A 12,692-nucleotide genomic window follows, 5' to 3' on the forward strand; every position below is an offset into this window, starting at 1 on the left:
CTGGGAATCCAAAAAGAGCTGATATACCCGCGAGATGTGCGTCCGTCTAAGTACATAAAACAAGTTATTAACTTGAAAACTATATTTTCCCGACAGTCTGCCTCATGGGGACTTCAGGCCGAGCTATTCTTTTTTTTTTCCACATCTCTATCACTGCGCGGAGCTTTAATTAACACAACAAGGATTCAGTGTCCTCTGACAACATTACCCAGAGGAAAACTACTAACTCATTAAATCTCCAAAAACGTGCAAAAAGCAAATGGAATCAAGCCACGCTGTTTATAGTTTGGGGAAATATGTGGAATGAGAAATACACCAGGGTCAAATTGTATTTGCTGCTAATTACTTGCGTCGGCTTCCACCTGTTTGGCAACGCAGATGGGAAAGATCTGCCTCGTAGGAAATGAAATAAGTGTCACGAAGTTTATGAGTATAAATTCACGACACAACACCTTCGCCAAGATATTTCAATTGATGTGGTAAGCATCTCCCAAATCCTTCTCTAGTGAAAGTCTAAATACTTTTTTGTCATCAGGGATGAGAAGGGGCTTTGGTTTTTGTGGTGGAAGAAGTTCTCAGCTTCTTTGCTTAAGTCAAAGTACAATTACAACACTGTAAAAATACTCCATTACAAGTAACAGTACTGTACAGACAATGGTTTCTATAGTAAAAGTATTAAAGTATGATCAGGAACATATACATAAAGCGTTAGGGGTCAAAGTAAATAATTTGTAAAAAATGTAATTAAAATATATAAAAGGCAAAAGAAACAGATCTTAACGTCCAAGAAGCTAGGAAGTTCTCTACGCTAAAAATACTTAAAGTTAGCAACATTTCTGACAATGTTCTTCATATGTGTGTGTAGAATAGGAATCTATAAAGTAATTAAAGTTTAAAGTAAGTGTAGTAAAGTAAATAATATTTCCCTTTGAATTGTAGTGGATTAGAGTAAATGAAAGTAGCATACAATGAAAATACTTAAGTAAAATCCAAGTACCTTAGATTCACACTTAAGTACAGTCCTTGAGTCAAAAGTTACTTTCCACCATTGGGAAGGACTCATCAAACTTTGGGGCGAATCCAAACCTCAGGTCAGAAACATGAATCATGTTTCACTTTTATTAATATCGCAAGAAAGGGTATTTAGGTCTTTGCTCTCCAGGATTTTCTAGGTTAATTTGTTTTGGTAACATTTTGATAAAAACGTTTTGATTTTAAATAAAAGTTGTTAAACGCGTTTTTTTTAATGCAAAGTTTAGGTGAAGTTAACAGTAGTGCACTCCAGGACAGGTTTCATTTGAGACTTAGCCCCGGAGCATGCAAATAAACAGAAACAAACACATAGAGGACAAATACAAATGAGTAAGGACAGATGGGTTGATGCATGGCAGCCGTGGAACCAGATGGATGGAGCAGTGGAGGATGGATGGGTGGACTAAAGATTGCTCGATGGACGGACAGATGAACAATGATAACTTAAGACAATAGCCGTAAAAAAACATTTCGTATCTGCCAGGCGAATTAATAAAACGCTTGTCAGCCATCTTGTTCACCTGATCAAGATTCTTCAAAAGCATTCATAAGTTAGTTTCTAGAAATGACCCTAGATTTGCAAAACTTCGTGAAAGCTACCATAATAACTTGTTGAGGTCAATGCCTAACCTAAACCGTGTTCTAAAAGTTTTGCAAATCTTGGGTTACCTTCTAGACACGAGCCATTCACATTGGGAAACCACAAGCAGGCAAGAATCTTATACAGTAAGGGAACTGAATGAAGCGCAACCTCAACCAGTTATAAGGACTTCAATCAGAATCAAAGCTCCTTCATAAACAATTACCAGCTCACAAACACACTTTGTTTTTGTCAGAGATATTGTGAGCCTCAAAATACACACATTCTTCACCAGAACAGATCAAAGAACCACCTTCAGATGTTACACTGAACAAAGAACCACCTTCAGATGTTACACTGAACAAAGAACCACCTTCAGATGTTACATTGAACTCCAAACTTTTATGCAGGGAAAACCCAACGGTTCTTCACACAAATCTGAAACATTGTTTGTTCTCCGAAAGGAAGAAGAAAGAGTGAGAGATCGCAAGCGACAGCACGGAGAGGTGAAAGACAAAAGATGTTAGAAAGACGAGATCAAACGGGAGAGAAGAGGCCGATTCAGAAGCAGAGAAGAAGAGATCAGACAACATATGTTAGCAGTCACATCAGAGGACTCTGCGGAAACACACCTCAGTGTTAAAGAACCCAGCCCGGTACCAATGGTGACCTCTAACACGCATTGGCAGCATTACAATCCATCTTCGAGCACACACACACACGACCCCAGTTGGCTAGCACACACACACGACCCCAGTTGGCTAGCGCACACACACAGACACACAGTACACACAGTACACACAGTACACACAGTACACACAGTACACACAGTACACACAGTACACACTAACCCCAGCGGGCCGAGACAGCTGCATAAAAAGCTCAACTTGAAAAAAGTCTTCAGCAGCAGTGAGGCCTAAGGCTGTGTGTGTGTGTGTGTGTGTGTGTGTGTGTGTGTGTGTGTGTGTGAGTTTTAGTAGAAGATGACATCATTCTGACTCTAGTTATGATCAAAATAATGTTGTAGTAGAAGAATAAGGCTCACAGCAGAAGAGAAACACAAGTTGTTTCAGGTCGCTGTGCGGACGTCCACTTATTCCCTCTAGGTTCTCTAAACTCAGTCGACCCCAACACAAGCTTTTCCAGGGACTGCACCAACATATAGAAATCAGAGTAGCGATTTAGCTCAACCTCTAAAACCAATTAGACAAATGAAAAGTCAGAAGTGGTCTCCAAAATCTGAAAATCAGTCAGTTCTGCTGTCAGTAGCGTGATCTTCATTAGTGTGCTATTCAGCATTAAGGCGAGACACCCCAGGTGAATAGGGTACTTTATTTAACTTAAAGATATCAGCTAGAAATTTCTCCAGTGAATTACTTACAATAAGGCAATTGTTTTTTGTATTACAAGTTTTCTGAAATAGCATGTTTAAATATGCAAATGAGCCATTACCTCATTAAATAGGCGCATATTTGAACACATTTCAGGAACCAAAATCTGAACTTTGGATAAAGCCAGGTTTCCAAACAGCGGTCGAGGTACTTTATGTTACGTTAGAATGCTAACTTTTGGTGAATTTAGGAGATATCTACAGACGCAAATAGACAAACTTTAGTAAAATAAACACTTAAATGTGTATTTTGTACGTTTTCCTTCCAAAAGCCTGAAAGAAAACATGTTATGGAATCAAAATAGCACAAAATCTCAAAATTGGCCAGTGCATGGAAAACAATGTTTTTGCCTGCCGTGTCTCGCCTTAAGGGCCCATGACCACAAAGAGCCTTTTCTGGCAGAAAGGTGCTGTCGGGGCGCTGAGAGCCTGGATTGAATTTGTTTGTGCAAAGATATTGTTTTTTTCACTATCAGCCTCAACTGGAAGATTCTTGCTCTAACACTTTGTATGAGTGAGATTGTCTCCGCTCAGTCCGACAGCCATATAGCGAGGAAGGAAGACTCACTGGCAGAACATCCGGGGTCCACCCGGCCAAACTGGCTTTCGGTCTTTGATATGAAAGTGTTTGTCAGACCGACACGTCCAAAAACAAGCTTTTCATGCTATTTCTAAAGTGACGTCACCAGCGCTTTTCTGACTTGGAACTTGGAGCAAATAGAAAATACATTGGTCAGTGCGCTCTTTCTGGAGGCGGAGTCAATTGAAAAAGATGCTGGCAAGTTGCTCTCTTCTCAACGCCTTCACCTTTTTCAGTGTCCTTCTCATCCAAACGTTCATCACGGCACTTTTCTCATTCCCATCCTCTTCACAATAAACTTAATCTGTGCCCCTGTTACCACACGTCCTTCACCATCATCATCATCATCATTTCCAGACTTACCTATGTGCATTGTCCCATACAGAGGAGAGGAAAGAGACAGAAACAGTCACATTGAAAGTGAAAAGATGAGTAAATTAACACAAAGAGAAATCAGGTGGGCATCGAAAAAGAGAAAAATGACGTCTTTACCAGGAATTGAAACACCTGGTCTCGGCTGTTCGGGGATAGTTAGCCCTGTGCTCGACTCAAGAGACGAGATGTCGTTATTTGCGGTGGGGTTGTGTTCAGTGGGGTTGGACTTACGGCTTTAGGTTTGAACGGCGGCTGAACTTCCTTGTTCTCCAGTTTCTCCCAGTCCATGTAGCGGAAGAAGCTGTGCTCCCGGATGTCCCTCTCACCCTCGGGTGCACAGCCCAGCCGCTTCGCTGGGTGCTTCGTCATCAGCTGGACAGACAGAAGGGAAGAATAACTATCAGTCCCTCTTCACTCTCTCTCACTGCAAATGTTATGTGTTCACTTTGTCAGCTGTTTTGATATTTGGTCTGTTTAAAATGTCCTTGTTAGGTTTTATTCTGTCGTCCTAACCCCATTTCTTTTAGTCAAGCTTTGCTTTGCTTTCTCCATTCTGATTTAGAAGTTAAAAGTATTTGGTCATACTAAATGTTAAAGAGGCCCTATTGTGTGTATTTTAATGTTTGCGTTTGTATTTTGTGCCTCTGCTGTGTAATGTTTACATGCTTTAATGTTCAGTGCTTTATTTAAAAGAAAAACACCTATAGAACACACTAGAGAAAAAGCTTGCAGGAATATCACAGAAGTAAAACGTTAATTGTTATTAAAAAAAATGAATAACTAATAGAATGCTACATGCTAAATACATGCTAAAAGCTACATTTAAAGATGAATGATGTTTTGACTTGTCAGATTTACATGAGCTAAATCATATGAATTGTTGTAAACTAAACAGGGATCCACGCTCACCAGTGTGCCGCTGAGAAGCCCCAAACCTTCCCTCTGGCATCATTAAAGTTTCATCTAATTTATTCCTGTCTCTTTTCGTCAGCGTTTTTGTCTATGATTCCTCCTTTCATTAATCTCTGTTTATAAATAAACGTCACCCCTTTATTTTTGTCTCGCCCTCCTTTTAACCAGCTTTCAGTTCCACTATCTATCATCTTAAACGCTCTTTCTAAAACTCCAGATATAAGCCTGCAAACCACCGCCTGCAGAATGCATTTTGTTTTTCTTTTAACGCAGAAGTTTTCCAGAGGCACAATTAAGGACCGTTTACTGTGTGTGTCCACACAAAAGCTTAAGAGCAGCATCAAGGCTACTGACGTCAGAATGAGTGTGTGTGTGTGTGTGTGTGTGTGTGTGTGTGTGTGTGTGTGTAGGTGGGTGTGCCTCCCTCAGGAGCAGCAGTCATAACTCATTAAATTAGAACTAAAATAACATTTTCCACGGGTCAGTCAACCTTACACTGAACACACACAAAAGCATGCATGCATGTGTGCACATATAAAAACACTGACTGCACACACACACACACACACACACACACACACACACACACACACACACACACACACACACACACACACACACACACACACACACACACACACACACACACACACACACACACACACACACACACACACACACACACACACACACACACACACACACACACACACACACACACACACACACACACACACACACACACACACACACACACACACACACACACGGCCTAGCTTTAACAACGTCTCTCTCTCTCTACCTTCGTCCTCCTGATTCTGCCTTGAACCTCTCTTGATGTCCACTTGTATGTCTTCATATCTCTTTTTGCTGGACTTTGATATAAACTTGTCTTGCCTAGTAATGTGCACAAGTTTCAAGGTGACTCCGTGTTGTCGGCACACTTAAAACCTGCTGCTAGAGTACATTTGAAATATGTTTGTAACAGCCCCAAAAACTGGCTATAACTTCCAAAAAAGACCAATAAAAGGTTCAATAAAGAAGGCTTATTTACTGACAAGAAGTGCAGTCAAAGAATTGCATGTAAACGTTCTACCTGGCGCACTGGAGCTCTGCATTTTTGCGCTTGTATAGGTAAATTGTAAAAAAAGGGGTGAAGCCTCAGGCAAAGGCTCCATGTTGGCCTCTCATAACAAAATATACAAATAAATCATTAACGTAAACCGAAGCACAAATAATTCAATTTACTGAATATCTAACAAAAAGCCACAATTCATCATCATGTCAATGACATGACATGATTATGACAAAGAAAGACATTTTGGTTCGTACGTCATCTCCTTATTTGTCTTTCTTTTGAGAGTCTGTCAACAAATCAGGTGACTGCAGCTAATCTCCTCTGAAGGGAGTCTTGGTGGATCCTCACTGCGTGCATTCAATTAGGAGAACGGCACATTCAGTGGACCACAAATCAGCCGGACCGAAACAGGTCACTGATTGCAGGAAGTAATGACACATTTAAAAACAGCATGACTGTCTTCCTCTGGTCACTCAATGGTAACAGGCTGTATTCGCCATCTGGTAAAACAGGGCCTACCTAGTTCCTATACAATCATGGTGTTTGTTTGAATATGTATGCAAGCTGACGGGATCAAACAATATCATTATTTCAATGCTATTTTTCATCATTTTAAAATAACTAATTATGTGTCAAGACATAACAATGTTTTATGTTATTGTTTGCATTTGTGACTCCAGTTGCACAAAGTTAGTGAAGTAGTTTGTGCTCATGCTGTGCAGATGGTGCAGGAAGTTTGGTACATTTTAGCATACAATGGCATCGCTCATTAGCATAAAAGAGAAAAAAAGTGTTGTTTTGATTAATATCATTGCATTACTTTAAGTTGATTAAATACTTAAAGGTATTGTAGAACAGCATATATGTACCGGCAGTGTTTCATTTGAGGTTTAACGGGTTAAACAGCGCGGGCACATGGAAAAAAAGAGAGATTTATTGTATGTGTTAATTAATCTACATTTCAGTCTCAGCTTTAAACACCAAAATCATTGAATAATTATAGAGTGACAGTTATTGTTTAATGAAGTCATAGCCTTCTTGTCGTCATCATGCTCTCTCATTGATAAAAAATCTCGTCATAGTTTACGTTATGCGCGTGCACATGGCACGGTAATCTAACAAACATGCGTGCAATCTGTTTTTGCTTGTATGTGGTGTGTTGCAATTACAAGGGTCTTCGCTGACTTACACAGCAAAGGTGGCAACACATTTCTTCTTTAAGGAAAACACTAAACATCCCCTTCCTCTGGATAAGCGATACACTGCTTTCTCACCTGAACGACGTCATACTGGTGATTACACCATTTAAAAAACTGAGCCACGCTAAATGCATTGCAGAACACAATAGGGAAATGCATTGGATACAAAAAAAAGCTGTGTGTGTGCCTTTAGGTTTGTTAAAACGTACTTGCACAATTACTCTGATGTAGAATCGTGTGGTTGAACACATCATGATCCTAATACTCAAGAATATACTGCAGTGGCAGCTTAAGCCTGTGTGTGTGTGTGTGTGTGTGTGTGTGTGTGTGTGTGTGTGTGTGTGTGTGTGTGTGTGTGTGTGTGTGTGTGTGTGTGTGTGTGTGTGTGTGTTCTTGTTCACATCTGTGTGGTGTGGCACATTGCTGGCTATGAAATATGGATGCTGGTCAGGGCTGAAGCAGGGGAGTGGAAATGTCTCTGATCACTCCCTTTCCACACATGTGTTCTACTCACACACAAACCACAAGCCTGCTGCAAACAGGACATGACCTTAGTACCGTACAGTGTGTGGGCATTTGTATAATAAAGGACATTGACGAAAAGATGATGTTACATCAAGCTGAAAGGGAGTCAACTAAAACATCTACGGAAATGATGTTAAAATGTGTTGGTGTCAGTCAATCAGAACCAAACAACCAGGGCTTCTTTCCTAGACTTCTACACTTTTGAATCCACAACATACTTGGCAATACACACATTCTAACGGTCAACACTAATAACAAGTTAAATATGTGTTGTTTAACTCTTTAACTGTTGTGCAAATAAAAACAATGGGTTTGTATGTTTTGTTTGTCGTTTGTAAGGTCAAGAGGATTTCAATGTTAATTTTAGTACTTTATGAATTGTATTTATAGAAACAGGCACACACACATGCAGTGTAGATAATTTGGTATTGGCCAATATTTTTGAACAGAAGTTTCCACAGTCAACTGCGCACACAGCACAGGCTTTGCCTATTAGTGCATTTGTGTGTGTGTGTGTGTGTGTGTGTGTGTGTGTGTGTGTGTGTGTGTGTGTGTGTGTGTGTGTGTGTGTGTGTGTGAGAGACAGTGAATATGTGTGTGTGCTTGTCTGTGTGTGTGAGAGAGACAGTGAATATGTGTGTGTGCTTGTCTGTGTGTGTGAGAGATAGAGGGGATGTACAATCAAAAGAGCAAAACAGCGGCTTAAAAATGAACACTGCGGAGAGAGAAGGACGGGAGAGGAGAGCATTATAACAGACAGGGGTAGAGAGAAAGGGGTGAGAGAGAAAGAGAGAGGGGGGAGAGAGAAAGGGGTGAGAGAGAAAGAGAGAGGGGGGAGAGAGGGAGGTAGAGATGGAAGCAAGACAGATAACGAGAGCGGACAATGTTGTTTCACTCCAAATAAATGTTTCCCCACAATGGTTTTAATTATGCTGATAATTGTGATGTCCTTCTCTCCCTCCTTCCCACGTTCACCTCCTTCTTCTTCTTCTTCCTTTCCTCTGACAAATGTAATACCCTACCAACTCTATTCCTGTGTGTGTGTGTGTGTGTGTGTGTGTCACAAAAAGATGGAGCAATGCCAAAAAGAAGGCAGGTTTTGTGAGAAGGCAGCCAGGTTGAGCTCACAAGACGGACAAGGACTTGTGTTTTACCGAGTGTGTGTGTTTGTGTGTGTGTGTGTGTGTGTGTGTGTGTGTGTGTGTGTGTGTGTGTGTGTGTGTATGTGTGTGTGTGTGTGTGTGCCCACTCACCCCTTTACAGATAGCGACAGCCTCCTTGGACATTGACTTGGGATAGGAGACGTGATGCTCCATAATGGACTGAAATAACTCATCCTCATCTTCACCGTCAAATGGAGGCTGAATAGGAGAGGAGAGAGGAAATAAGGAGAGGAGGAAAAGGAAAAAGAGTAGGCAGGACAGGACACATGGAGGGCATTTAAATTGAATCATTAAACCTTTTTTCTCCTCAGAATCAAACACCACTAAGTACTGTAGTACTGGCACATTCACAATATGCACTCCAAATGAGATATCCAGGATTTGGAAATGTCACATCTACGCTAACAATTATTAATGCCATGAGAGGAAAACTCATCAAGGGGTTTAATTTAATAGCTAACCTCTCATTAGCACAATGTCACATTGAAAAGGCTAAGATCACGAGTGTTTGTTTTTTGTCACATTCAGTCATGAATACAAATGCTGAATAAGGAGGAGTTTTATCGCACCAAGTTTCTATTTATAACACACACACACACACACACACACACACACACACACACACACACACACACACACACACACACACACACACACACACACACACACACACACACACACACACACACACACACACACACACACACACACACACACACACACACACACACACACACACACACACACACACACACACACACACACACACACACACACACACACACACACACACACACACACACACACACACACACACACACACACACACACACACACACACACACACACACACACACACACACACACACACCTGTCCAGCTAGCATCTCATAGAGCAAAACTCCAAAGGCCCACCAGTCCACAGACTTTCCATACGGTTGATAGGCTATGATCTGAAATAGAAGACACTTTGTTCAGGGAAATGGATCAATTAAATCTATAGCAAAAGAAGAGGAATGTAGGACTTCCTGGTTCCCTCGTCTCACTGTCAATGGATTTCTGAATCTGTTAAGACGCTTGAAATAAGGGCTGTGGTTAACACGAGCATTTCCACGTATTGTTGTCAGCATGAAATACGCCAGTAAATACTCAACTTGTGAATGTCTCCATCTTACATGTTTTAAAATGGTTGCTAACAAGTGGCTAAATGAGACTACTAAAGGTCGCCAAACATTAGCTGCTTTTAGCTTAGCGGTGGTGACGTGAGGTCATGCGACCGTCGTTAAGTGTGTTTGTTTAAGTTAGCTATTTTAATAAAGAGAAGAAGTGTTACAAACAAGTTAAAAATCTCAACACACATATTGAATAAAACATGCCTACAGGCCAGAAACACACTCTACCTCAGGAGCTATGTAGTCCGGTGTTCCACAGAAGGTCTTGGTAGTGACGCCGTCATTCATATTTTCTTTACACATGCCAAAATCTGCTATCTTAATGTGACCCTCGCAGTCCAGCATCACATTGTCCAGCTTCAAGTCTCTACAGGAGGAAAAAGCAACGTCAGGCTCATAATAGCACCGTTTTCTTTACTCTACGCTACAGTCTTCTTCTCCTCTGGATCATTGTTGTTATTTTTCCTTGGGAGTTTAATAGGGAATGATGCAGTGCTTAACGCAAGAGGTCGAACTGGGGTTACACTAAAGCCGATGACAGATCCTGATTTGCAGTTAGGAGGACTGCATTATTTGTGGGGGTGGATTCTCAGCGTGAGATTATAAACAGCAGGAACCAGTTGATTGCAGTTGAAGGTCTAAAGGTCAGAAAATGTATTTTTGAAGTCACAAAATATGGTGAATTCTGAATTTTATAGATCCATATCCAATGAAAAAGTACTTTTTCCTGCAGTTCTCTATTGCACAATTAAAAAATATATACATATTTGCAAATATTACAAATAGGAGTGTGCTGAAATAATCCTTTAAAGGTGGGGTAGGTCATTTTGGAGAAACCAGCTCGAGTGCTATTTGAAAATACACAGCCGGAAAAAATCTGCCACTTCCTTATAGACTTCCTTACAGAGCCCCTCCTCCAACACACACGAACGCGCACATGACCAATGAGGGCACGAGATAAGTTTGTGCACAGATGGAAGGCTGACAGGCAGGTCGGCCATCCAGTTACTTTAGCCGGGCCGGCTCAGATGATTGGTCTTGCTTTTCACAGCGCTACGGCTTCCACAGATGACATTTTGTATGGATCTTTTGTCAAAGCACTTCAGATATTCATTGCTATCGGGATGTTAAGAGCATTCCATGAAATATAACAAAAAGTGTATCTCGAGCCGGTTTCTCAAACGTACCTACCCCACCTTTAAAGGTTCAACATATTAAAAGGAACCACAAAAAACGAATTAAAACTGCAGCGCTTCAATGCTTAAGACACACACTTCCTATATCATAAAGTTGTAAAGATATTTTTTTAGGTTGTTCCAGTAGTTCATTTAAATCCACATCTCCCAATTCCTTTTGCAATCAAAGACATCGTTTAACACATTGAAAATCCTCCACGATACATTTTGTATTTTGTTCATATATCTAGTATGTTGTGGGATAGAGGTTACCTGTAGATGATGCCCTTTAGATGCAGGAAAAACAGACCAATGGCTATCTCGGCAGCGTAGAATCTACACACAAACACACAGAAACAAAAGCAGTAATTAGAAAGAGTCTGAGCGCAAGGACAAGAGGAAAACAGATGGATCATTTGTGTGTGTGTGTCCACGCAAAGGTCAGGGCTGTCTCTTCAAGGCCAGAGAGCGGCTGATAAGATCAACAGGAGGAGTCTCAACACACTGACCACGCGGTCAACTGTGTTTGTGTTTGTTTGCGTGGGCGTGCACAATCAGTGTCCGTTTGTAAAGTGCACCTAAAAGATGTCAGGAGGCATTTCAGAGGCGTGGGGAAGCAGTGTGGGAGATCTAGTTGGACGTTATGTACGTGACCAGAGGGGAGTTGCCGCAGCAGGAAGCTAACACGGCTTTAACAGTCATACACAGGAAATACAAGACACTGGGACAAAAGTTCAAGGCATCGTTATTATCCAGGGAGCAGCGTGTCCTGAGTGCGGAGTGGTGCAGCGATGGCACATTATTGTAGGCCATCTTGGGAAGATAGCATCGCTAGGGCTCACTTGACAAAAGCCAATGGTTTTAATTATGCTGATAACTGTAATGTCCTTCTCTCCCTCCTTCCTACGTTCACCTCCTTCTTCTGGGTCCTGCTTCCTTTCTTCTAGCAAATGTAATATCCGGATTTTTCCATTTGATTATGGAATAGACACAGCGTAAATGCCAATTGCCAAAAGTAAATAGCTAATGTAATGCTACAAACAAACTACATGACGATCGAATGACTTCCCGTCACCACTGCTAATCTAAAGAAGGCTAATGTTTGTATGTCTTATTTAGTTACTTCCTAGCAACCGATGTATTTAGGACACGTGAAAGCGTCAGACAATCACCAGTAGTGTATGCACCGACGTATTTAATGAATTAAACAAATATATAACCTAGGCTTGTATCGCCCTTATTTCAGTCATCTAACCAAAAACTCATCAACTGACTTTGAGACAAGGAGTGCTAAAATGCTAACTTATTTCTGGGTCTAGGACTCATTCCTGCACCACCCCATTGCCTCATAAATATATTAAACAAGTCGATGGCCTTAATTAAAAGTCTACCCACCCTTTCCTTTTAACTTGCCTTTCAGCGGTTTAAACCTTCTGCCAGAGAGAAGCAACTCTATTTCCCTATAAAGCAGATGAAGGGCAAACTCCACCACGGCTCTTGCTTTCCCGACAG

General features: G+C 41.1%; 1 protein-coding gene across 2 annotated transcripts in view; it reads right to left on the bottom strand.

Moving 5' to 3' along the window:
- LOC307014590 (protein kinase C beta type-like) overlaps positions 1 to 12,692 on the bottom strand; it is a 104,258-nt gene that overhangs the window by 14,682 nt on the left and 76,884 nt on the right. For both annotated transcript variants that reach the window (XM_079642587.1, XM_079642586.1), the window contains exons 12-16: positions 11,454 to 11,516; positions 10,234 to 10,372; positions 9,706 to 9,786; positions 8,925 to 9,032; positions 4,189 to 4,329 (exon numbers count right to left, since the gene is read on the bottom strand). In XM_079642587.1, coding sequence (XP_079498713.1) covers positions 4,189 to 4,329; positions 8,925 to 9,032; positions 9,706 to 9,786; positions 10,234 to 10,372; positions 11,454 to 11,516 — 532 coding nt within the window. The remainder of the gene's footprint in view (positions 1 to 4,188; positions 4,330 to 8,924; positions 9,033 to 9,705; positions 9,787 to 10,233; positions 10,373 to 11,453; positions 11,517 to 12,692) is intronic.

This window comes from Notothenia rossii, assembly GCF_949606895.1.
Source record: "Notothenia rossii genome assembly, chromosome: 8".
In the NCBI taxonomy this organism is placed as follows: domain Eukaryota; kingdom Metazoa; phylum Chordata; class Actinopteri; order Perciformes; family Nototheniidae; genus Notothenia; species Notothenia rossii.